The sequence below is a fragment of the Guyanagaster necrorhizus genome (assembly GCF_019112545.1).
Source record: "Guyanagaster necrorhizus MCA 3950 unplaced genomic scaffold BT62scaffold_36, whole genome shotgun sequence".
In the NCBI taxonomy this organism is placed as follows: domain Eukaryota; kingdom Fungi; phylum Basidiomycota; class Agaricomycetes; order Agaricales; family Physalacriaceae; genus Guyanagaster; species Guyanagaster necrorhizus.
Window position 1 is genome coordinate 51,703 of NW_025064915.1, and position 22,783 is coordinate 74,485.

At 46.5% G+C, this 22,783-nt stretch overlaps 8 protein-coding genes across 8 annotated transcripts; 6 read left to right on the forward strand and 2 right to left on the reverse strand.

Moving 5' to 3' along the window:
- Positions 1-121: 121 nt before the first annotated feature.
- BT62DRAFT_1042370 (uncharacterized protein) lies at positions 122-895 on the reverse strand (the record flags this gene model as incomplete). The annotated part of the gene is made up of 1 exon (XM_043178447.1): positions 122-895. The coding sequence occupies one exon, from the start codon at positions 893-895 to the stop codon at positions 122-124; it is 774 nt and encodes a 257-aa protein (XP_043035062.1).
- Positions 896-2,453: 1,558 nt separating this feature from the next.
- BT62DRAFT_1042371 (uncharacterized protein) lies at positions 2,454-3,181 on the forward strand (the record flags this gene model as incomplete). Its single annotated transcript, XM_043178448.1, has 2 exons — positions 2,454-2,499; positions 2,551-3,181. The coding sequence occupies 2 exons, from the start codon at positions 2,454-2,456 to the stop codon at positions 2,886-2,888; spliced, it is 384 nt and encodes a 127-aa protein (XP_043035063.1). The 3' UTR covers positions 2,889-3,181.
- Positions 3,182-3,941: 760 nt separating this feature from the next.
- On the forward strand, positions 3,942-4,779 carry BT62DRAFT_1011366 (uncharacterized protein; the record flags this gene model as incomplete). The annotated part of the gene is made up of 5 exons (XM_043177776.1): positions 3,942-3,953; positions 4,023-4,175; positions 4,365-4,430; positions 4,502-4,633; positions 4,684-4,779. 5 exons carry the CDS (start codon positions 3,942-3,944, stop codon positions 4,777-4,779), a joined length of 459 nt encoding a protein of 152 aa, XP_043035064.1.
- A 783-nt stretch (positions 4,780-5,562) lies between these two features.
- On the reverse strand, positions 5,563-7,168 carry BT62DRAFT_936872 (Di-copper centre-containing protein; the record flags this gene model as incomplete). The annotated part of the gene is made up of 10 exons (XM_043187202.1): positions 5,563-5,741; positions 5,792-5,845; positions 5,898-5,993; positions 6,053-6,118; positions 6,174-6,488; positions 6,551-6,616; positions 6,674-6,683; positions 6,751-6,815; positions 6,877-6,988; positions 7,037-7,168. Coding segments are annotated over 10 exons (970 nt in total), but the record flags the coding sequence as incomplete, so codon positions are not given.
- Positions 7,169-8,631: 1,463 nt separating this feature from the next.
- Positions 8,632-13,149, forward strand: BT62DRAFT_936873 (potassium/sodium eff). Its single transcript, XM_043187203.1, has 18 exons — positions 8,632-9,226; positions 9,282-9,387; positions 9,441-9,612; positions 9,665-9,731; positions 9,782-9,921; positions 9,973-10,073; positions 10,124-10,440; positions 10,495-10,687; positions 10,739-11,033; positions 11,085-11,386; positions 11,438-11,528; positions 11,584-11,674; positions 11,726-11,888; positions 11,943-12,135; positions 12,188-12,349; positions 12,409-12,565; positions 12,620-12,730; positions 12,784-13,149. The coding sequence occupies exons 1-18, from the start codon at positions 8,941-8,943 to the stop codon at positions 12,990-12,992; spliced, it is 3,156 nt and encodes a 1,051-aa protein (XP_043035066.1). The 5' UTR covers positions 8,632-8,940; the 3' UTR covers positions 12,993-13,149.
- A 781-nt stretch (positions 13,150-13,930) lies between these two features.
- On the forward strand, positions 13,931-15,980 carry BT62DRAFT_473049 (uncharacterized protein). The gene is made up of 10 exons (XM_043181077.1): positions 13,931-14,146; positions 14,197-14,809; positions 14,857-14,932; positions 14,983-15,022; positions 15,068-15,105; positions 15,157-15,175; positions 15,226-15,265; positions 15,321-15,580; positions 15,637-15,804; positions 15,859-15,980. The coding sequence occupies exons 2-10, from the start codon at positions 14,208-14,210 to the stop codon at positions 15,918-15,920; spliced, it is 1,305 nt and encodes a 434-aa protein (XP_043035067.1). The 5' UTR covers positions 13,931-14,146; positions 14,197-14,207; the 3' UTR covers positions 15,921-15,980.
- A 2,408-nt stretch (positions 15,981-18,388) lies between these two features.
- BT62DRAFT_473346 (uncharacterized protein) lies at positions 18,389-19,130 on the forward strand. Its single transcript, XM_043181078.1, has one exon. The coding sequence runs from the start codon at positions 18,680-18,682 to the stop codon at positions 19,064-19,066; it is 387 nt and encodes a 128-aa protein (XP_043035068.1). The 5' UTR covers positions 18,389-18,679; the 3' UTR covers positions 19,067-19,130.
- Positions 19,131-20,246: 1,116 nt separating this feature from the next.
- Positions 20,247-22,512, forward strand: BT62DRAFT_907855 (cytochrome P450; the record flags this gene model as incomplete). The annotated part of the gene is made up of 12 exons (XM_043183680.1): positions 20,247-20,594; positions 20,656-20,699; positions 20,753-20,834; positions 20,885-20,952; positions 21,005-21,019; positions 21,076-21,353; positions 21,407-21,471; positions 21,630-21,660; positions 21,718-21,728; positions 21,781-21,960; positions 22,017-22,304; positions 22,360-22,512. The coding sequence occupies 12 exons, from the start codon at positions 20,247-20,249 to the stop codon at positions 22,510-22,512; spliced, it is 1,563 nt and encodes a 520-aa protein (XP_043035069.1).
- Between the last annotated feature and the right edge of the window lie 271 nt (positions 22,513-22,783).

Sequence of the window (22,783 nt, forward strand, 5' to 3'; positions counted from 1 at the left end):
TGGCTGTGCATCTTTGATCAATGTGATCAGAATTGCCGATCATATTTCGATCATAGTCTTTTTATTTTTAGCATGTCCTCTTGTAATAGTATTAGTGCATTTAGGGCCAAGTGCTGGGACCTCACATGCAGCCTAACCCCTCTGGTATTAGTCTGTTACTAGGCCATGCACTCTGCTTATTGTTACTCCAGTTTATCATTATGATAGCGAGGTTTCTGTGTGCTCTAGTCCTATTTTCTGTTACATGCTTACTGGCCTGGAATGCGGCCCATGTATTCGCAATTTTCACAATTTTACATGCCTGAACGAGGAGAGGGCGTGTCACCGCTGCTCCCTGACCCACTGGATAGGGGTCCGTCTGGACCGCCTTCTCTTTTGTCGGTGATGTTATCCCACCGGTCGACCTCATAGGGGTCATCCTTGGGATCCTCATTCCACTTGGTGCCTGGGGCCCACTTTCGCCCCCCAGCTGGCCACAGTTCCTGACTGCTTCCTTCAGTGACTGTTGATCGAGGATCAGTACTCTGATCCTGATCATCTCTGGGTTCGTCCCAGCAATCTGGGGCATAGGGGTCGTCTTCGGGATTTTCATCCCACTTGGTGCCCAGGGGCCATTCTCGGTGCTCCTGGGTTCTGGAGGCAGGGCCCTATTCTGTTGGTCGGCCAAGTCTGGCCAACTGTCGGTGCTCTTCATCGAGCTCATCTCCCCACTGCTTGCCATGCTCGACCTCCTCTTTTTCCACCAGTGTGTTGATGGATTCGGAGTTGGAGGTCGAGACTCGTGAGGAATCCGGGAGGGGTTCCTCCTCCTCTTGGCAAGGACCTGGTTGGCCCATGCCTTCAGACCCTTCTCTGGATCTGAGTTCGGTGTTTCGGGCCTCAGTAGAGAGGCCATTGATGAGTTGTTGGATGACATCATCCTTCTGTTGATAATCCCTGATTATCCTGATTGTTAAGGTTTCTAGAAGAACAGTCAGCAATTCAATGGAGGAAGAGGGGACTTCGGAGTTGATAGAGCTGGAGTTGAAAGACATATGATGTCTTTTGTTGATGGAAGAGAAGTTGATAAGAAGCGTTCAGTTCTTTTAGCCTTTAGGCTCAAAGAAGGAAAGCTAGAAGTCTCGAACTAATTGTTAAGCCCAAATTCCATATGACAATCAACACATGATAAACAGTTTGGTATCTCACACTTCAGGTATGTCCGACTGAGTTCACTGATGTGATGAGAGTGTTGTGAGGTCAAGGCATTGCAAGTAGCAGGAGCTCGAGATGAGATGGTGAAGTGAAACTTTAGTTCGAGACTGGGGTATTACAGCAAGAACTACGCTACTTAAATACTGTCATGCTATAAATAAACGTTCACAAAAGCTGTTGTTCTGCTGTGTGCTGTTTCCCCTGCTGTTGCTAGTCTCTCCACAAAAGCTATTGTCCTGCTGTGTGCTGTTACTGCTGTGCCGCAGTTGAAGGATAAAAGGGACATTGTCTCTCCCTTCACAGCACACAGCAACGCGGTATGACAAGGACTGACTGGGTTGCTGAGCTAAGCATTCCCATGGTCCTAAGTGCTGGCCTAAGTGCCCTGACTAAGCAAAGATAGGGGTCATTTCCAAGGAGAATCGAAGAAAAATAGGAAAAATTGTAACAAGTCCACTTGATGTGTTTGATGGTGCTGTGTTGTCAAGGCATTGCAAGTCACTCAAGATAAGATGGTGAAAGAATAAACTTTAGCTTGAAGCTGAGATTACTACAGTGAGAGCTACACTACTTAGATACTAATCATTGTCTGTTCTAAAGATATAACTATCTAATTGTTCATCCTGAAGCTGTAGAGTGCTTTGTCCAGTGTCACTAAGCTATCTACAAAAGAGTATTGTCTACTGTTGAGCTGTTACTGCTGCACAATGATAAAAGAGGTATTCTGCCATTGTGCTGCTGTGAGGCTTCACAGCAGCACAGTAGAATTGGGGTGGTGCTGCTGACTAAGCCTTCTCATGATCCTAAGTGCCAGATAGGTGCTCTGACTAAGCAGAAATAGAGGTCAATCCAAAATAAATCAAATAAAAAGAAAAGAAAATAGGAAAAATCATAACATTAAGCTAAGGTTTAATACCACCTACTATACTCTCTGACTACCTGATGTGAATACTCTTGCCACAACAGCAGACTATATCTACCAGCCACAACCCTTCACTTCTCTCTGTGAAATTCTTATAGCCTACCTCATCATCCTCATCATACTTTTATATCAAAACCAGACTCAAACTCAGAATCTAGAATTGGACCCTGACAAAAGCAGTGCTAGAGACTTGTGAGTGTTAGTGAAAGCCTAACAGGATGCTTCCACAATAAAGCACTGTTGGCAGAAAGCTGAGATCTTACCTGATACTCCTCTTGCTCCTGTTGTGTCAGTATCAATTTCCATCACTTCACTTGTTCAGAATTCTACTACAGACATGAAGGAGCAGCTGAAGGAATCTCTTGATGATCTCCAAGGCACAGGTGTATTGCAATGCCATAACTGCATGGATATTGAATCCTTACTGAATCCAGAGATAGAGAATGTGAATGTGGAAGAGACAACAGACAAAGATATCTTTGATACAGTGATAGCATCACAGAGTGCAGATGAGGGCATGGATGAGAATAGACTCAGAGGTGATATTGATGGTGATGATGGTAGTGATGATGATTTGGTGTTGGAACCTCATTCTAAGTGCCATGAGGCTCTTCAAGCTGTCAGAACTCTTCAAAAGTATATCAAGATCATGAATAATCCATTCACTCAGAACTTGAAAAGCATCTTGACTTTGTTCAGACAAAAAACAAGGCTTGATAAGGCTAATTCACTTCAGGATAGCCAGATTACAAGCTACTTCACTTTTAAATAGTAAGCATGTTATATTATAGGCCTACTAACAAAATATAAGCCTCTATGAGAGCCTTGAAGTTGATCTACAACATCCTCTCTCCAACCCCATAGTCTCTCATAATCCATAGCTCTGAGGGTCCACTGACCACTATGGGTTATTAGAGTTGACTGTAGCTACACACATGCTCTTATGTTGCCAGAGCCCATAGAAAGTAGTTTTATGTATGTATATGTATTACAGAATAAAAAGTGTCAGATGAAAGTGAATATTCTAGCTCAATTACCTCAGCCTCAAGCAAGACTGAACCACCAGACACATGCAAGTACAGCACAGAAAGAGTCACAGCCACACTTAGCACATGAATAGTGGTCCAGGCTATTGTGCCTCAATTTCCAGCATATTCTGAGGAGGTGTTATCTGCTGTTGGCATTAGTCTTCATATCAGATGAGTAGAGAGAGGAATAATATTGGAGTAAAAAGACAGAGGGAAAATCAGCAAATCAGAAACAATAATACTAATGAACTGACATGAATGTAATGTCTATATGACCCATACCAGCCCTTCCACTGGTGTTAAGATAGCTCAATTATCAGGGAGGCAAGCTACCTCAAATTTGGTGTTATGATCTTGAGCCTTGATGCTCAAGGGTGGAAGAATCAGATTTGCATGCTCATTGATCTCAGAGCTACATGGTATTGCATTGAAAATAAATATGAATCTGTAAAAGAGAAAGATAGCAAAAACAAGGTAGACAACAGTGACAGAAAGGAAAGAGACATGGCAAAGTGAAAATGAAAGTACAAGTCAGCCAGCCCAAGATATCAAGTCTATGAGCATGGCAACTCATACTACCACAGCATCATGATCCGGTTCTTGTTTCTTTGATTTGGGATTGATTTTATGACTTCTCCAAACTTTTGGTATTGTATGGAATTTCAATAAGTCTTATTCTCCTTTCAAAAACTTAGGTATGGGTATTATAGTCAAGATGTCCTAAATTTCTGGATTCCCTGTGTGGAGTCTTGGGACACACAACACTACGAGAAGCGCATAATAACGGCAAACCTGCCATGTCTGCCAAGGTAGGATTAGTTTACTTCATTCTCTGGGATTAGGCTATGATGTTCACTAATTGTCGCGTTAAATCTCAGTGGTCGTTCAGGTTGCAACTGGTGCCTGGAAGGTCGCTTCTCCCGAAATGGGTGCTCACCCCTAAGAGTAAAGAGAAGTTGGTATCGCATCGTCATGGCATACCATCAGCGACTGATTATGCCATCATAACGCAAACGACGCCCGGAATATGGGTGTGTGCCGATAATGCGAGAGAGTAAATTTCTGCCGCAAAACAATTGGCCCTCTCTCTTCCTTTGGTGTTCCTGGCGCGGTGGATATCAGCAAGAGAGAGTCGAGAGTTTGGCAACTGTGAAAAACACGGCAGATAAGGAGAAAGAATGAGAAAATGAGATAAAAGCGGCGGAACAAAAGGACCTTAGGGTTTATTTGCGCAAGAGGATCTCTTGCGGTGCGAGCCTTCAGAGACGTTCGCGTGCAGATGGAATGTTAGTCTTTTCATGATCGGTTCCAGTACGTCATTCTTGAAGTACTGAGATACGTATTGGGAAAATTATAGCTCGTTACAAAGAAACAGGGAAAGGGATGTTATCGGTCGAGCAACTCTAGCGCGTTCTGTTGCTATGAGGTGCACCGTGTCCAAGGACAGCCCGTCAACAACCTTGTCAGTCATGGTCTTCTCCCGACCCTGGTTCGTGTCGCGGAACTATGATATATCCAGGCTTCGACATCTACCCGCAGCTCAATAACAGCATCAAACGTTATTGGAGCGTACTCACACTCGTTTCATCAGACCCATTACAATTCACGGGGATGCGTAGTGGGGTCGAAGCGTGAATGGTCGGAGAAAGTGAACTAGCAGAAACACATAGCCATAACGAGCGTGAAAAGGTCTCGAGCAGTCGATGGTGGCGCCTTGAATAAAGATCTATCGTTTTTCGGCGTTCCCGTGAAATATTCAGCTCTGCCCTGAAATATGCGGATCATTGCTGTGATGATGGAACTTGACGACAAGGAGTGGTTTCTTCAGGCATTAGCAGGTTACAGGGATGGTCAAGCAAAGGCAGGGCCATCCTGAGAAAGTTAGCAGTGGTGATGAGAAAGTAATAAAAATAGGTAGGAGATTGGGTGCACTTGCAGTTGAAGTAATTCTGTCTTCTTTGACCGCAGCTGCTGCGATTGATCCCAGAAGACAAACACAGAAAACGAGCATATACACGTCCTAAATGAGAGATATTTTCATAGAAATGATACGGGTGGTGGGAGGAATCATTATTAGCACCAGAGATGCGGCACTGGAGCAGTATTATGCGTCGTTGGTAGTGACGATGGATATTGAGGCAAATATGCCGTGGTCGTAAGCTCAAAGGAAGAGTCGGGTAAATTGTTCCCATGTCTTACGCTGGTCCCCAATGTTAAAATTAGCACCTCAGTACAGTAAGATCATATATTTAGCTATCCTTTCCGAATCCATCAGACTCTATTCCATTCCGTGGCCCATCTCGCAAGAGGAATGGATATCCGATGAATTCATTCCGTCCCGAAAACTTAAAAGTAGCATTGTACTATTGGATAGAGCACTTCATCGCAGGATCAAAGAGCCTCAAGGAGCCGGGGAAAGGACAACATAAGGGGGCATCCCATTTCATTTAATCTCACCATACAAAGTAAGTAAGTATCTGATAGTGGCTGACCCATTGAACTTGAAAGGCCAATATCAGTGCGGAATAAATCAAAAGAGAACGTCAAGCATAAGTATAACACAGATAACCGCCTTCCGTATCCAGCACGTCAGCAACCTGAATTTATTGAATGAGAATCATCAACAAGAAAGAAATCCGTGACATACCGTCGCGTTAGGGAGGACGTCAAAAAGATATAACACCGTGTTTCGGTTCGTTTCCTAGCAGTACACCATTCAGCGAGAATTCTCTCCGAAAAACAGTATTCCATACAACGTAGCCCGTAGCAGGCTCTCTTTGTGTCTCATACCCAACATCCGTTAGGTCGTTAATCCGCGTCTCGTTACCGCCCTGCCACTTCCACCAAACCTACAAGATAAGGTTGGAATCAGTCCAGCCAGAGAGTGCAGCTACCGGACTGAACGCACGTAGTCCACGTATCCGTGATGCAGCCAGAATATTGGGTCATTAGGCGACGTCATGACGTTGGCCATCTACCATTGAGAGAAAAGAGTGAAAATCACTACCACGAAGAGGAAATGTACACACATCCCCTCCAACAGCTATATGCCCTGCCGTATGGATTCCGATGAACATCGTAGCCCGGAAATCCGATAGATTGGTCAGCGCAAGAAGTTCATCGACGTATGTCTGTCCTTCCAGGAGCGCGGATGTCTCATTCACTTCCCGTGTAAGGAAATGTTTCGTATTCGTCGTTCCAGGCCCAAGGTTGCGAGTCAGGTTAGCGAAAGGTCCATCAACGACGTCCCAGTCATTTGCCTCTAGGCCTTCCCCTCCAAAGTCTAACACGACTTTGGAGGTGCTGAATGAGCCGGCGTCGACGACCTCGTTCCAGTAAGGGATCTGAAGGCGGGAAAGAGGGATGAAAGTTGTCGGTGGGTTGTGTAGAAATGAGCTGGGCTTACTGTACCGGTATACCCGCATTCATTACGGAGAAGTGTCTCGTGGGCGTGCATGAAGTAACGATGAACCTATACTACAAATTTAGGCCATCTATTTTGGGGGAAGATGAGGATGTATATTCGTACATGTAAGAATCTGCGAGAGAGATCATGGAATTGGAACGTTAGGCCAAGTCTGTAATCATTAACACATAGGCACTGACTGTCCTGTTAAATGCCACAAATCATTGCCATCGTCAATGTCGCACTGCTGTGCATGGGCACCAACCTGTGTAAGGATCGATTACTATACCAGTATTTAAATAAGCATAAGAAGAAGGAAGACTGACCAAGTCGTCGTAGCGCGAAACGACACCTGATATGTCAGTTTGAGCAGGCGCTGCGAGGAGGCACAGTTCTGCCTCAAAATAGGCTCTTTTCTCATCTTCCGTTAAAGTTGTCCTATAAAAAGCGTTAGGTCCACAGGGTCTCCACAAAATAGGCGGTTACCATTCCACGCGAGTAGTTGGATCTGTGCAGCCCGACCGTCGAGTGGTACTTTGGGAGGGTATCGCCAATAATCCAGGTAACAGGACGACGGAGAAAAATAGCAAAAAGAGTCTGGAAAATGTAGCACACATATTATCTCACGAAGGAGATGATAAGCAAGTAACGGAGACATAGCCCTTTTATTAGACTCTGTACGGACCCAATACCGAAAGCGAGTACAAGGACGTCAGCCGGAAGATGCGATTCAGCAACTTCCTGAGTTCTCCGCAATCTTCACAAATAGTGCACGTAAACTTGCGATGAACGCGTTCATTTGGCTTTAAGTTAAAAGTAGATTGGGGGGCATTATTAGCTACCCATTCCGTCATTGCTTTACCATAATAAGAAGTCCGATAAGGCTTCCTCTTTGGATAGGCTCCAGCTAATGAGGTAAGTAAAGAAAATTCTTGAATACAGCCTTGATCATATCAGACGGTGGTGTCAAGATCAAGCCTTGGAAAGTCCTCACGATATGGGCCAGGAGACAGCACATTGAGGTGAAGGTAGTGTTCTGAGAAGTCAGATGCAAGGGGTCGGATGTCGGAAAGAAAGCTTTCGGCATCTCCACGGCTAAAGCTTGCCGCTCAAGCCGTTCGTATCTATGCCTGTTAATGTGGGCTCGGCGGAATTGCGGCTCTTTTTCGCCAGTACGCCTATTTTCTTCTTTCATCTTCTTTTCCCTAAATGTATGAAGGTCCAGATGCTCGGTCACCCTGTTTTTCTCCGCAGTTTTTATGCCTTCTAAAGAGGCCACTATCTGAATCATCTGTCACTTTCGAAGATCCGTATGAAGGTAACTCGTTCAATCGGAGTTGTTATCCATCTCAGACGTTCATGTCCGATTGCGGGCTATACCTATTACCGACTCTATCTCCCCATATTTTTCTACGATTGTCATCGGCTTTCAACGGGGGCGGCCATATATGATTTTCAGTTGGTCCTTTTGAAGAGAAAGATGTCTATGTTGGCCTGATGCTGCTCGATGGTCGTTTGGTGAGCCTGTGGCACTTATTGCAAGAGGTGCAATGTGTAGTCCTTACTTGGAAGAACTCTTACTACACTTGGTACTAATGCTTGTGCGGCAGTACTCTCTCTTCGTCATTGTTAGGTTCGCTATGGTCAACTGGATTGACACATTTCTTCCACCATCCTTAGCGCGGACAGAAGCGGTACCTCCGCAGGGTTTGTATGACGATTGGACCTCTGATTGCTCTACTCAAATGCACACGAATTCAAAAAATACTAACTGGCAACGATATATGTCCTTCCAGTTGGCCCCTCAATGCTCTGAGTCGTTGCCATCATGAGAAACAGCGAGAGAGTGAAGAGACCAATACCGATGAATATTGAACTAACGTTCCGACTGCGATCTATTCCTCGCATCAAATTATTTAAATAATCAGAACAAATATAAAATCAACTCAGCGGTGCGAATGTGGGGCCAAAAGTGGGGCCTGGGGTTCGGTTATTGGCACTTTACTAAACTAGCCATTTGGCTGTGCTTGGCCCGAAGGTCAATGTCTTGGGTACCACACTAAATGTCAACAACCGCCCAAATTCCAACCGCCACGCGTCGTCGAACTTATTCTTGGCGACTCGTGACAGGAGTCGGTCTGGTATCTTGTACCAACAGCCATCTATCTAGGCACGAACTGATGATCTTCATTCCATTTTTTGAGCTTGTCCAGTCCGGCCGCCTTGGGACTGGATGTCGGGATGTCTTATGAGTTATAAGGCAATCCGTTCGGATGTCTCTCTGTTAAAGATGCTCCTGTCTTGGTTGTTGATCGAGGGCTCTTGCACCATATAAAATGGCGGCCTAAAATATCCAGGCAATAGATACATGACCCACTTCCGATTTCATCATGGGCATCTCTCGATTTTTCAACGCCAGCTCTGACAGACTCAAACTCAGCAGTCGCACCAACACTAACTGCTCTGTCACCGTTCCCCCCACCAATCCAAATTTTTCCGATGTAGCTTCTTCGGCACATACGTTTGTGATTGAAGAATTGGTGTCCGAGATAGGGACATCGCAAACGGATGGTCTCTCTAAAAACGAGGCTCACAGACGGCTCGAGAGGTACGGAGAGAATTTGTTAAAGGGACGAACAGGTGTTTCTGCTTGGCGCGTCTTGGTACGCCAGCTTGGTACGATTTAGTTCTCTTATCAATGCGTAACATCCCCTTATCTGTATCATTTCAGCAAACGCCTTGACACTTGTGCTTCTAGCCGCACTTGCTCTAAGTTTTGGTGTCCAAGATTTCATCGAAGGTGCCGTTATAGCAGCCGTCATAGTATTAAATACGACGTGCGGTTCTGTTTCTGCTGTTACAGCGTCTGCCTGAACGAGCGAAATTTCAGGGTCGGGTTCTTCCAAGAGTATCGGGCGGAAAAGACCATGGAGTCACTCCGCCAGCTTTCCAGTCCCACGGCATTGGTCATCCGGAACGGTGAAAGTTTGCATGTTCCTGCCAAGACGGTCGTCCCAGGGGATGTGGTAATGATCAAGGATGGAGATGTGGTACCATCTGATGTATTTACCCCATTTTCGTTGCCGGCCTTTTCTTACTATTCCTTTTTTACAGCTCCGTCTGATCAGCACCTCCAATCTCGAGGTATCCGAGCAGCTCCTGACCGGAGAGTCAGTACCAGGTCGGTCTAAAAGCATACTGAGAAGTACTTTGTGCTAACCCTCGATTTAGTTGCTAAGGATGTCGAGGTCATTGATGATCCTCAGCTAGAAATGCCAATCGGTGATCGACTAAATTTATGCTATTCGTCTACCGTGGTCACGAAAGGTCGTGGTGTTGGGATAACCATTGGAACCGGTATGAATACCCAGGTACGGGCAGTTGTGCTCTCGAACATCCCGAAGTCTGATCATCGTAATTAGATTGGACGCATCGCTGAGGCGATGAACCAAAGCCCGTTAGGCAAGCAAGATGCTACTGCATGGTTTGGTTCTCGGATTTGGGACAACATTCTCCGCTTTCTGTAAGTCCCTTCCTTCTCTTCAGTGCCTCTCAGCTTGATGTTCTTCACAGTGACATTCGCGGCGGGACGCCTCTACAAATGAAGCTCTCCAAACTGGCTTTTACCCTATTTGGGTGTTCACTATTCTTGATTATCATCGTGTTCGGCGCTTCCAAGTTTAACATCAACAACGAAGTCATCTTATACGCTATCGCCACTGCGATTGCCATCATTCCCGAGTCTCTCGTCGCCGTTCTGACCCTCACTATGTCAGTTGGAACGAGAAAGATGGCTTCGGAGAACGTCATCGTGCGCAAGCTCGATGCCCTTGAGAATCTAGGCGGTGTTACCGATATTTGCAGCGACAAAACGGGGACCCTTACGTTAGGTGAGTTCATCCTTCGAATTCGAATCGTAGTCCGAAACTCATCATTCGTTGTAGGCCAAATGTCTGTGCGCACTTTCTGGTTAGGCGGGCATGAATCTGACTCTGTGACCTATTCCGCAGAGACAGGTCATAACGCCATCGAGCCTGTTGGTACTGTACGACAAGGCAATGTAATAGCGGAACCTGGGAAACTCGATGAAGGGTTCGCTCAAGCTGTTCGTGCTGCCGCCCTTTGCAACGTTTCCTCGTAAGCTTTCGAATATTCATGCATGATTTTCCCGCTAACGTTACAATGTAGCATCCATAAGAATTTGAAAGGCGAATGGAAGTCCACCGGTGACCCAACCGAAGTCGCTCTCCAGGTTTTTGCCACCAAGCTGGGCCTGGGCCAACCTTCATTGACTGCGGGAAGCAGTAAAAGTATCGACGAGCGGAGCGACTCTGAGCATGCCAAAAAGATTCATTTTGCTGACGAGGAGAACAAGCGGTTCGGGTTTTTAGTCGAATTCCCTTTTTCGAGCTCGATTAAACGAATGTCCACGATCTATTACGATACAGAGCAGAAAAGCGCGGTCGTGATGTGTAAAGGGGCGGTACGTGGACACATTTATGTCCACAATTTTTCTGACAGCCCTTTATTGTAGACTGAGAGGATCTTAGATTCCTGTGTTGCTTACGTTCCCTCCCCTCTCACCAAACCGAGAGATACTTCGCCGTTGACTGAAGATACCAAACGCGCGTTTCTTGACAAGGCAGAGGAGCTCGCGTCTGAGGGTCTTCGTGTGATTGCTACTGCCCAACGAATGATAGACCGCAAAGATGTTTCCCGTGAAGACGCAGAGAAGGATCTGACGTTCATGGCTCTTGCTGGTATCTTTGACCCGCCAAGGCCAGAATCTGCGGGAGCGGTCAGGGCGTGCAGGACTGCGGGGATTGTTGTTCATATGTGAGCTGCGCTGAGTGTTCAGTGAGTGGTACTGATGTTGTTGATGCTTAGGTTGACAGGCGACCATATTACGACTGCCAAGGCCATTGCGGAATCTGTCGAGATTATAATGCCGGACGCACCCAAGAATGCTGTTATGATGGTTAGTTTGATTGCGTTCGTTTTTGTTTTTCTACGCATTCTAATGCTGGGTTTAGGCTACGGAGTTTGATAGGCTCACGGATGACGAGATTGATGCTCTTCCTGAACTTCCGTTGGTGATTGCGCGATGTGCACCAGAGACTAAAGGTATGTGTTTGGTATGGCTTGTTGTCAGCCAAGTGCTGAATATCTTCGTAGTTCGTATGATCCAAGTGGGGAAGAGGAGGGGAAAGCATATGTCTATGACCGGTGATGGTGTCAATGACTCCCCGGCGTTGAAGCTCGCTCCTGTTGGCATTGCGATGGGTATGTCTGGTTCTGATGTCGCTAAAGATGCAGCAGATCTTGTTCTGACTGACGAGTAAGTCGATTCATAGATATGTTGCGGCTTCCATATTGATTATCTTCCCTAAAGCAATTTTGATTCGATTCGCGCTGCTATTACGGAAGGACGGAGGATCTTCACCAACATCCAGCGTTTCGTTCTTCACCTGCTAACTACCAACGTTGCCGAGGTTGTTCTTCTCATCGTAGGGCTCAGTTTTATCGATGAAGATGGGCGGAGCGTTTTTCCGCTCAGCCCGCTTGCTGTGCTTTGGGTGAATATGGTAGGTCTTTTTGGATTGTTGGGGTCATGGCTCTGATGTTGGTGTGATTTAGTTGACTAGTTCTCCACCTGCGTTTGGTCTTGGTTTGGAGGCTGCTTACCCTGATTTGATGCAGCGGCCTCCTCATTCTGTCAAGCAGGGTATTTTTACGTGGCCTATCATTATTGATACCATGGTTTATGGGGTGATCATGGGCGCGACTTGCTTGATTAACGTATGTTATCTATTTTATTTCCTTAATTTCGAGATGCTGACGTTTTTCTACGTGTTCAGTTCGTGATCGTGGTCTATGGAAAGGGAAATGGTGATTTGTACAGAGAGTGTAACCACGCGCCATCTGAACGGTGTAATCTCGTATTCCGGGCACGATCGACGGTCTTTGCGACTTTGATTTTCCAGATACTGCTTTATGCTCTCGAATTGAAGTCCTGTGAGTGTCTCCCTGCATGCATAATTTTGTTCGCCAGACTGATTTTACATCAAGTCGACCGTTCCCTATTCTCTTTGACGCCCGGAAGAGCGTTTCATAAAGACCTTTGGGCAAACAAGGTGCTCTTGATTTCTGTCGTTGGTGGAATGATTACTGTTGTTTTGCGTGAGTGACATGTTCCGCTTAATTTTGAGTCGATGTATTGATGGCATGAACAGCTATCTATATACCTGGATTTAACACTTCGGTATTTTACCAGCGGGATATATGCTGGGAATGGGGGATTGTATTCGGCATGACTATCCTTTTCGTCATTGGGTGCGAGCTATGGAAGATAGCGAGGAGACGTTTGTTGAAGTGTTGGCTGTATATCGCTCCGGCGGACAGTGTAGAGGGATACACTGGCGGTACGAAGGATAGCTGCTAACTCTTCCGCTATACGTCTCAGCAGATAATTCTCTCGGTTTGGATTACCCCTTATTTCTGACGGCGGGCCATGGACTACGGTGGCTTGTCAGTCAATTAGCCGCCCGACGGGCTGTTATTAGATGCGCGAGAAATTACATAGGCCTAGAGAAACTTGCTAGATGTGCTATAAAGTTTTATCTGATATTCAGAACCAACTGTGAATACTGTACGTGAATGTAGGGAAGAAAGCTCCAAGTGAGCGTTACGGTCAGGAAGGAAAGAAACTCGGAAACGGATCCGGAGTTCCGCGTTAGGGTTTCTGATATAAGTAACGAAAGTAGGTGGCATCGAACTTGTATGGTAAATTTGTGAACTTTGTTAAGCAGTAACGAAAACAAAGCTATCGTTATGCGTTATGCATAGCAACGAACGGGTGCAGCGTTACGCGTTACGATTTCTACGTACAGTATATGAACCCTTCCTCGACCTTGCATTATTTGAAAATTATTTGGTAATTATGGACCACCACATTCTGCAAAAGGAAAACCTATTGTTCGTTCTTCTTGGACTCGAACCACCACCATCTCACTTTCAGGTTCCTTCGTCCCCTTCCTGCAGCCTTTTCTCTCCCTTGTACCTTGGAAATTGCCGAACCGGCACGTGGCTCTGCAAGAATCAAAGTGCCGCCCAAACGAAAGAGTGACGCTGAGTCTGGTTTTGAATCCGAGGAATCGCAATCCAAAGACCAGAATAACAGTGAAAGCGAGTATGAAGGAGGTTCGCAAGGTATGTTGTGAAATTTCCTTCCTCCTGAGACCGCTCTCTGAGAGATGAATGTTGTAGGATCGAAGCCCAGCCCGGCAAAACGAATACGACGAGACAAGGCAAAGGCATGAATGATCGACGACCCTTCGAGGTGAGGTGACACAGCCACCGCATGGCCGTACCGCGTGGGAAATATTACGTCATGGCCAAGACCCCTTCCTCCCACCACTACGCGTCTACCGACGATACGATTATCTGTCATTTCCAAAAGTTGGGAGGGCAAAAAGTCAAGGGATAATTTAATTCCAGCTTCAAATCTTCCACATCTCGCCTCATTTCGATACAGCTCTCTATAAGCTTCTGAAATCTCTCTGATTCACAAAAAAGGGGACTGATCGCGATAGCGAGGTACGATTCTTTTTCTCGGGTTGTTTTCTTGTTCAAGAAATTTGTCGCAGAAAATTCATATATGTCTTTACTCAAGCGCAATGCTAATGGCGACTATGAAGACTGGCGAGTTTACACCCCCGTAACGAACCCGACTGTAACCAGTTCGCCCGATTCTGCTCGTCTAGCAAACCGGAAAAGAAAATTCAAATGTGAGGACGACAGTCGATATATCTGTGCCCGCGTCGCCAATAAGCGCACTGGCTCGCCCACGTCCAGTCCGACATCGCTCGTACCATCGCCTCGTCCTATAAAACGGGCTCGAAAAGTCAAGCCCGCGGATAATGATTGGTTTATCGGTTCCGAAAGCAGTACTCTGACGGCCTCCCAAATTTCTTCAGCAGCCTTGCAAGTAATCAATCCAGTTACCACCGCCAACTCCTCTGCAGCTCGCGACACAAAGCCGGATGATCCTTCCACAGTCGACCAGTGGTTCTCCGATCCAACCCACGGCTATTCCATTCCTATATCATCGACGTCTCAGGCCGAGGCACCTCCAAAGGCCCCAGCAAAGCCAAAGACCCCTCGTCAACCAAAACCCAAACTCGAGAAGCGCGGCGCCATCTTCAAAAAGAAATGTCCTCAAAACATTCTCGAGAGACTGGATAGGGTTATCGAACAAAGGTGGGAGCATTGTCCTTCAGCCTGGATCGTTGCTCATTTCGGGTCAGGTTCTTCATGATTGATAGGGAACACAATGGTGATGAGTTGAAGGAGACCTTCAAGGTATTGGGCTCTACAGGGAATGTACGCGGTCTGTATGGTGTTTCATTGATCACGTCGCTAATGAAGATTAGGTTTATACTGTTGTCATCGACCGGACACCCCGTTGTGATTGTATGTGTTGTCGATTCGCCTAATCAAAATTTACGATTTTCTCAGGCCCCGATGCTTCGAAGGGCAACCATTGCAAGCATATCGTACGTGCCCGCTTGTTATTTTTCGGCTTTTGTTCTGAACGTTAGTCTTAGATCTTCATATTTATAAAAGGTACATACCCTTCTCTTCCCATCGACTGACATCGTCTCACTGCACTCTAGTCCTCCAGGTTCCCCATGAATCACCATACTGGTACCAAAAGTACTACGCGCCTGTCACTCATTCTATGCTGTGCCCGCTGATCTTCCTTGCCCAGAGCCCTTCTGACGACCGAACTCCAAGATGTTTTCGCACGCGCGCCAAACGCCATTGCGAACGAACGACTTCGCCAAGCTCATTTACGAGCTACTGGGAAAGCGCCTGCCTCTGACTCCAATAATGCCAGCAATAAGCGCATGCCAACAGAGGAAGATGACTGTCCGATCTGCTACGACAAGATGCACACCGAGCCAGAAAACAAGCTTACGTGGTGCGAGGTTTGCGGAAATGCGCTACATGGGGTTTGTTTTGCTCAATGTAAGCTGTGTACTATCTCTCCTATCCTTTGTCCCTTGTGCTCATACCCTTCAAAGGGCGAACGACCGCTCAGAAGTCAGGGAAGAAGGTTACTTGTGTCTGGTGTCGGGCGGAGTGGGTTCTGCCGGATGCGGGAAAGGGCAAGGGTAAGGCTATCGGAGACGAGGGGTATGTCAACTTGGCGGCGGTAGCAGGGGTTAGTACGCAGAGGGATACTTCGTCCTGTAAGTCGTTATAGCTGCCTCCTTGACTTGCTTGGCGACTAACCTATACGTTAGATTACCATGGAGTGAGGAGAGGAAGCAGATATTATGGATATCAGAAGCATGGGATGCGGTGATATCTTTGTGATCTATAATAGTTAATCTATGATGCGTGCCTTATCATCTTGATTCCTGAGGACAGATCTGGGTGCATTGTGGTCCTTGTGGCAGACTTTCGACCTAGCGGTCTTCGAAGTGAGGCGATTAAGCGCCTCTTATGTGATGTGACTAGATCAACCTCGCCATTAAAGGTCATCTATCTGCAGCTTTACAGCATTGCTGTAGTGACTTTTCTCGTCTTGTTTAATAACCGCAACCTGACGTGCATATATAATGTCTTCATTTTGTGACAGAGGACCGAAGGTACCAAAGAAAGCCTAGTCAAACCCCTTCAACTTCAAGACTACTCGTCTGTGGCTCACGAGGGGAGGTAAACCGTTATCCCCGGCTTCCAACAACACATGCACCAGCCCCCATTCTGTCAGGCGCGCCACGTCGACCAGTGCGCATTACTCTGCACCGGGAAGAGTGGCAAGGGAAACCTGAGGAAGATCTAAGAAAGTGACGCGCGTTCGTAGCACCTAATAGAGTACACTGTTAGCTATAATGTAGACCTCACACAGCGTAGCGATAAGCAGAAACGCGGTGAGGGTGCTCGACAGACCGTATTCAATATATATATAGTCCATCCCGACATAAAGGGGTATCGAGCTCGGCCGGCGGGATACGACGGAGCTCCTGCTTGCTAATCCAACAGAAGATGACAGCGAAGACGAATCTGAAGGCTCTGAACAGGGTAAGGAGCCAGTTGTATTGAAATCGTGTCTAACAGTATGTGCCAGAACCTAAGCGTAGTCCAGAGAAAAGAAGGCGAAGAAAGTCGGGGACGGTGAAGCATTCAAAAAAATCTCGAGAGAAAGGAAAGACGCAGCAGAAGAGACGGCGCCGACATGACTTGAGTCTTTTACTAACGATGCCTCTGGATATCTTATTCACTGCACGTTCCTCTATATATCTGCCCTGCGAAATGCTATTAAATAACCAGGATTTCAACGGATCTTCAGCATGTTGACTTCTCGAGAGCTCATCAATTTATCACGAGTTGATGCTAATTTCTATCGCACTCTGACTGCAAATAATGTTTCATTCGTTTGGAAGGCTGTTAGAGAGGCTGAAGGAGGAATCGAACTTCCGCGAGATATCCCTGAGTATCGATGGGTTGACCTCCTGTTCGAGGTATCAGTTTGTGATGCAAGTACGGTAGAATGGCTTTATGCTTTCCCTGATTTGTGACCCGGAGTAGATGTGCGACGCAAGATGTGTTTTCACCGACTGGATGCTTCGCCGGCGCGTCTTCCAGCGGCGTTTGACGTCCAAGTCTGTTTTATCCTCTTTGTCGACTCGAAATGCTGACTCGAGTCTATCTCAGCTTGGTTTACAGGCATAGGGTAAAAAAATAATTGTTCCGGGGTGCAGACGCTACTGTCCTAAGTCTCATTCCTCACACATACAGTATGTTTTACCAATTGCACCTATATGATGTTTTGATTAATGTATTAAGATGGAATCACAACCCACAGTGTCCACAGTCATTATTACTGGATTCCTGATGTCAACGAGATAATGGGCAAACTAGATGATTTAAAATCCAATACCAACCCTGGTGCTCCCAAGCACATAGTGTTGAGAGCAGGTTATTTAGCGCAGCGGTGAGTGCCAGGACTGGAGACGAAGGTCAAGAGCTGAAGAGCTGACCTTCGATCCCCAGCGTGCTAAGCTACGATTACATAATGTACATAGACTAGCTGAAGGTCGTTTCTCAACACAGTCCTTTTTTTCAAGAAGCGAAAACGTTTTGTGAAGAACATGCTGAAAGTAGGCACTATCTCTACAATAGTCTGTTATGCTAACTGTTAGAGTAGCATGCCAAGAGGTGTTCAGATTGAGAGACACAGTGTCGAATTGCCAAGGCAAGAGAGTCGCAGCGATTGATAAAGGAGCAATATGAAGACAAGGGTGCTCGCCAAATTCAATTTTGTACATGGGGTCGAAATTTTATTATCAAGCATCGAAGGGGTACCCATCCAACCACGTGACAGACAATGACACAATATATGACATCAATTTCATGACTAAGCCATCTTTCCGGCAGTTTCGTTGCAACCTCCCCTTCACATCGCGACCTCAATGCCTCTGAACTCGGCAGGTGTCGCACACCCAATTCTTGGGCACTCGACTCCTACCCAAACAGAATAGATGGAACTTAATCACAGTCAGTCCCTGTACAAGGAATAATAGGGAATCTCATTAAAAATTTTTCAGGCCTTCCAAGGCGAACCCACCACCCTACAAGCTGTGCCGGGCCGACATTCCCGAGCACCCTTGTATGAAGAGCGAGTCATCTTTATTTCTCCATCTCGAAGCAATCTCACCGTCAATCATAGCATCGAGGCTCGCCTTCTTAAACTAGGGTACACCAAGGACGGCATCCGCGGTATCGAATGGTGCAACTCGGTACATAATGAAGCAACACTTACGTTTTCTAGTAAGACTTTCCCATCCCTCCGTAAATTAATCTTCATGAGGAAAATCACCAGATTGGAAAAAGATACTTCCTGGTCTTGAGGCTGCGATAGCAGAACACTGGGACGAAGTCGCACAGACTGAGCACAGTCTCATGTAGGCATCTTAAAGGCGTTCCTACCAGCGTGGCTTTGACCCTGCTGTTTGGAGACGAGTGCTGCCGTACCAGGACGTCTGCAAATTTGCTGCATTCAAATCCTTGTTTCACAGGCCGAGAGAGGAACAGATCACACAATCGAGTTTTTCCGACGCGATGGCACAGCTGCCGAACCTTATTTCAGTATGGCTTCAGGATAGAGCAACCCATGCGCGAAATCTAGCCGCTGCGGAGCTAGGTTCACAAATTAATCCTGCTGTCGACCCGACGAGTTTGGCCATATGTGTTTTCGGATGTTCCAACGGATGCTATTCTTGTACCTATTCCGATCTCTGGCGACATCACTGCGTGCGCCGTTATCGTTTTTACGGGGAATTCATCTTCCCGGATGTTGACACGTTGTACGAAGGCAACGGTGATATCACGTTCGACTCTAAGCGGTCTGCTATGGTTTCCTATCTGGTAACCATGGTGTCTCGCGATCCTACCACCACTACTGTAGAGAATATGGATTCTTGGGGACGTTTTCGTTTGCTTGAATAGATCCATTAGTAGGTTTAGAGCCCGTGGCGGAGGCGCTCACGCTGTATTTGGGTGTCCTTTACTGACATGGCGCCAATGTGTGAGTGTATCAGCTTCATTTTGTCAATAGTCATGACTCTGTTTCTGTCTAGGTCTACATCCATTTACGTGACGGTCCTGAATGCAAGATTAGGCCACTCACTACGGAAGAGCAGTCAAAGCGACAGGAAGTAGAGCCCGAGCAAGATATTGACCTACGTGACTGATCCTGTCAGCGGTGCTCCGAATATCTGAGATGTTGGTCAACCCACAAAAATGTAGTTGAGCATGTTGGAAACGTGTAAGTAGCGGTCCATGTCTGTTCAGATAGTCGGTTAACTATTTATCTTCCAGTCATGGTGTGGATGAGCCTGTGATCGAGCGAGACTTGTTTGTTGCATATTCCAATGGGCTCAGCGGAAGTTGGCGTCCTTCACAACATACAGTCTTACATGTGTTAAGAGTTTGAGAAGCCTACGAGTTATTATGTTTGATGTGATGTTACCCTTCTGCTTCGGGTATACCTGATCTTTTTACTGTTGAGATTTGGACTGTATCCAGAGTACATGCTTGTAAGACATTTTTGGGTTACAAACTCCTGAGGTTTCCCCATTGACTTCTCATATTCATACTAGACTACTCCTTTGCTGGTAGTTTCTACCTAATTCCTTCAATTTCTCTCGGATTCTTTCCTTACTCAGCATGCCGGAATGCCGGATTGCTCGAATTCTCTCACAGATTCCAACATTTACAATGCAGACAAAGTATACTTAATCCTGTGGGGTTGCAACATTCACCATCGGCAAAGTCGCTCAGACTATGTAACAATGCAGCATCTTTCAAGTTACAGATAAACGTATGATTCCGGAAGGACTTTTCCAGTTGGCCACGGATACGACGACGCGATCCTGTTACTAATTGGGCCTTCGGTTCATCCGCCCCGGCCTTTTTGGAAACTTTTTGACATAGAAAGGCGTTGGTGTTTGTCTGTTGGTCCCACGATTTCCCTCACTAAGGCTGGCGGCGGATGTGCTGACGGAATGGCAGTTACTAATCGGAGGCTTCCATCCAACCGAGTGCGAGTGCGAATCCGAGTACTAGGTCCGAGTTGCCGCAATGCTCAGATGTTTCGACCCGTCCCATGACTTACTCTCACCGCAACATGACACCCTACCAGATAACAGCTACGGACGTCTGTTTGTTTCTTGTCGCTGTTTTTCTTATCTACAAGATCTCAACAAATCGTAAGAGCAACATTACCACCAAACTGCGAGGTCCTCCGAGTCGAAGCTGGCTTTACGGTCTCGCTGGCGTTATCCATGATGCCGAGAACCCAGGCGTCTTGTTTGAACAATGGTCATCGGAGTACGGTTCTGTCTACAGTGTCTCCGGATTCCTGGGACAGCAAAAACTGGTTCTTTGCGACCCGAAGGCTGTGGCACATTTCTATGGAAGAGAGGGTTTTGGATACGTCAAGCCACCCATGATTCGCTTTTTCATCGAAATAATGGTGTGTCCTTTTTTGCTCTAGTAAGCATGAGCAGATTTTTCTGAAGTATCTTGGTTCTCAGTTCGGAAGAAATTTGGCTTGGGCGGAGGGGGAATTTCATCGAAGGTAATTGCTCTCTCGTACGTCACACGACCTTTTGGTAACCAGAAAACATACAGGCAGCGCAAATTTCTTACACCAGCGTTCAATAACTCAGCTATACGTGATCTGAGCCATATTTTCTATGACTCGGCGCACAGGGTACATAAAGGAGTCTTGAGTTTATCGGATATTTCTTAAATTTCACCTAGACGTCGTCCGCTTGGGACGCTATTCTGGAAGCAAGCGACGGGTCCTCCACGATCGATGTGCAAAACTGGTATGTCACGCCCGGCGATAATAATGATTGATTGATCATGTCCATGTCCTAGGATGAACCGCATCTCGTGAGGCTATCATTCAACTACATACCGCTCAGTAGCCAATTCAATTGCCCACCTAGGATGGATAGCATTGGTATAGCAGGTTTCTCTCACGACTTTGGCGCCATCAACGGGAAACCTCAGGTTTTCGACGCCGTGGACTTGAGCGCCGGCGCTACCTTTTTTGCTTTCACGGTCATGGTGGCAACTGTGTTTCCTGTAATTCTTCGGCTGCCTTCCAAGAGGAAAGGGGGTCTAGCCGAGATGAAGCGTGTATTCTCTAGTATAGCTGACCAGCTCCTGTCTAAGGCCAAGGAACATAAGAACGAGGAGGATAAATCTGTAATGGGTCTGCTGCGTGAGTTTGACTACTACTGGTTCCGATAGGAAGGTGATTGTGTTTGTATACAGTCAAGTCGGAGACAGATGATGCCAACATTCACATGTCTCGAGAGGAAATCATAGCACAGGTATGCGTTGCCAGTCGCACATTTGGCCCTTTGCTAATGATTGCCTATTGCAGATGGTACTTCAGAAATTCTTGGTCTTGCATTTATTGCTCACAATTTCTGAATGTTAGAATTTGTTGTTACTAGCGGGTGAGCATCACAGGCAGGTTCCTTGATTTTGAAAGCTAAGCATTTCAGGTTATGAAACGACAAGTAGTAAGTCTATTCTCTGTAAAACCGCATTTTCTCCATTGTTGAAGTCCTCTCGTCCAGTTAGTCTCACGGTACATTAGCTCTTACTGACCGTCCATCAGATGGAACTGACAGATCCTGCAGTGGGCCCTCATCGAACTGTGCAGGAACGTTGACATCCAAAATAAGCTCCGCAAAGAGGCAGTGCAATACGGCAACTCTGATCCGACGTGGGAGCACGTCAACTCGAGCCTTCCATACCTCGACGCGATCGTACATGAAACTCTACGAATGCACCCACCCGTGTTCGAGACTACGAGGATGGTGCGTATCCTATCCTCCGGCGTACTGAGTGCCCCTCACTTCTCTCCTTTACGTAGGCAACTGAAGACGATATCCTTCCTCTGTCTACGCCTGTGATGACCAAGTCCGGCGAGACTGTTAACAGTCTCTTCATTGCCAAGGGAACGGTCATCACTACCCCCATTGGGACGCTGAACAGATCAGAGCAGTTCTGGGGCCCTGATGCGAAGGAATTCAAACCGGAGAGATGGTTGGAGGACAGTGCACCAAGAGCGAAGGAGATCCAGGGTCATCGACACCTTTTGACTTTCATAGATGGACCTAGGACATGTCTCGGGAAGACGTTCGCATTGACTGAATTTAAGGTAAGTCGATTTCTTGAGGAAGAATGCACTTTTTGTTGAGCATCTGTCTCTTTAGGCTGTGCTCTTTGTCATTGTACGGAACTTTGCTTTCGAATTCCCTGGTGGAAGTGATACTGTTATTGGAAAGTATAGGGGGAGTATTTTGCCTAGACCGAAAGTCATCGGGGAGGAAGGCTCGCAAGTTCCGTTGAGGGTGAGGCGAGTATGACCCCATTCTCATAAGGACAGAAACTCTAATATAATCTATGCAATGATATATACACCGATGCGAAACAGTCTGGGACCCTGAACTGAACCAAAGTGGCAATTACCGAGGTTTACCCTGCTCCTGAAAGTTCACCTTTGAACATCTCTCAGGCTCCAAATGCACAGAAACAAAGTTCTTCGGAATTCTCCTTCGAGCAAAATAGAATATTTACTTATAACTGCTTAACCTTTTTTTCCCTAAATGCTTATTCCTGTCAATAAATTCTGGTTTG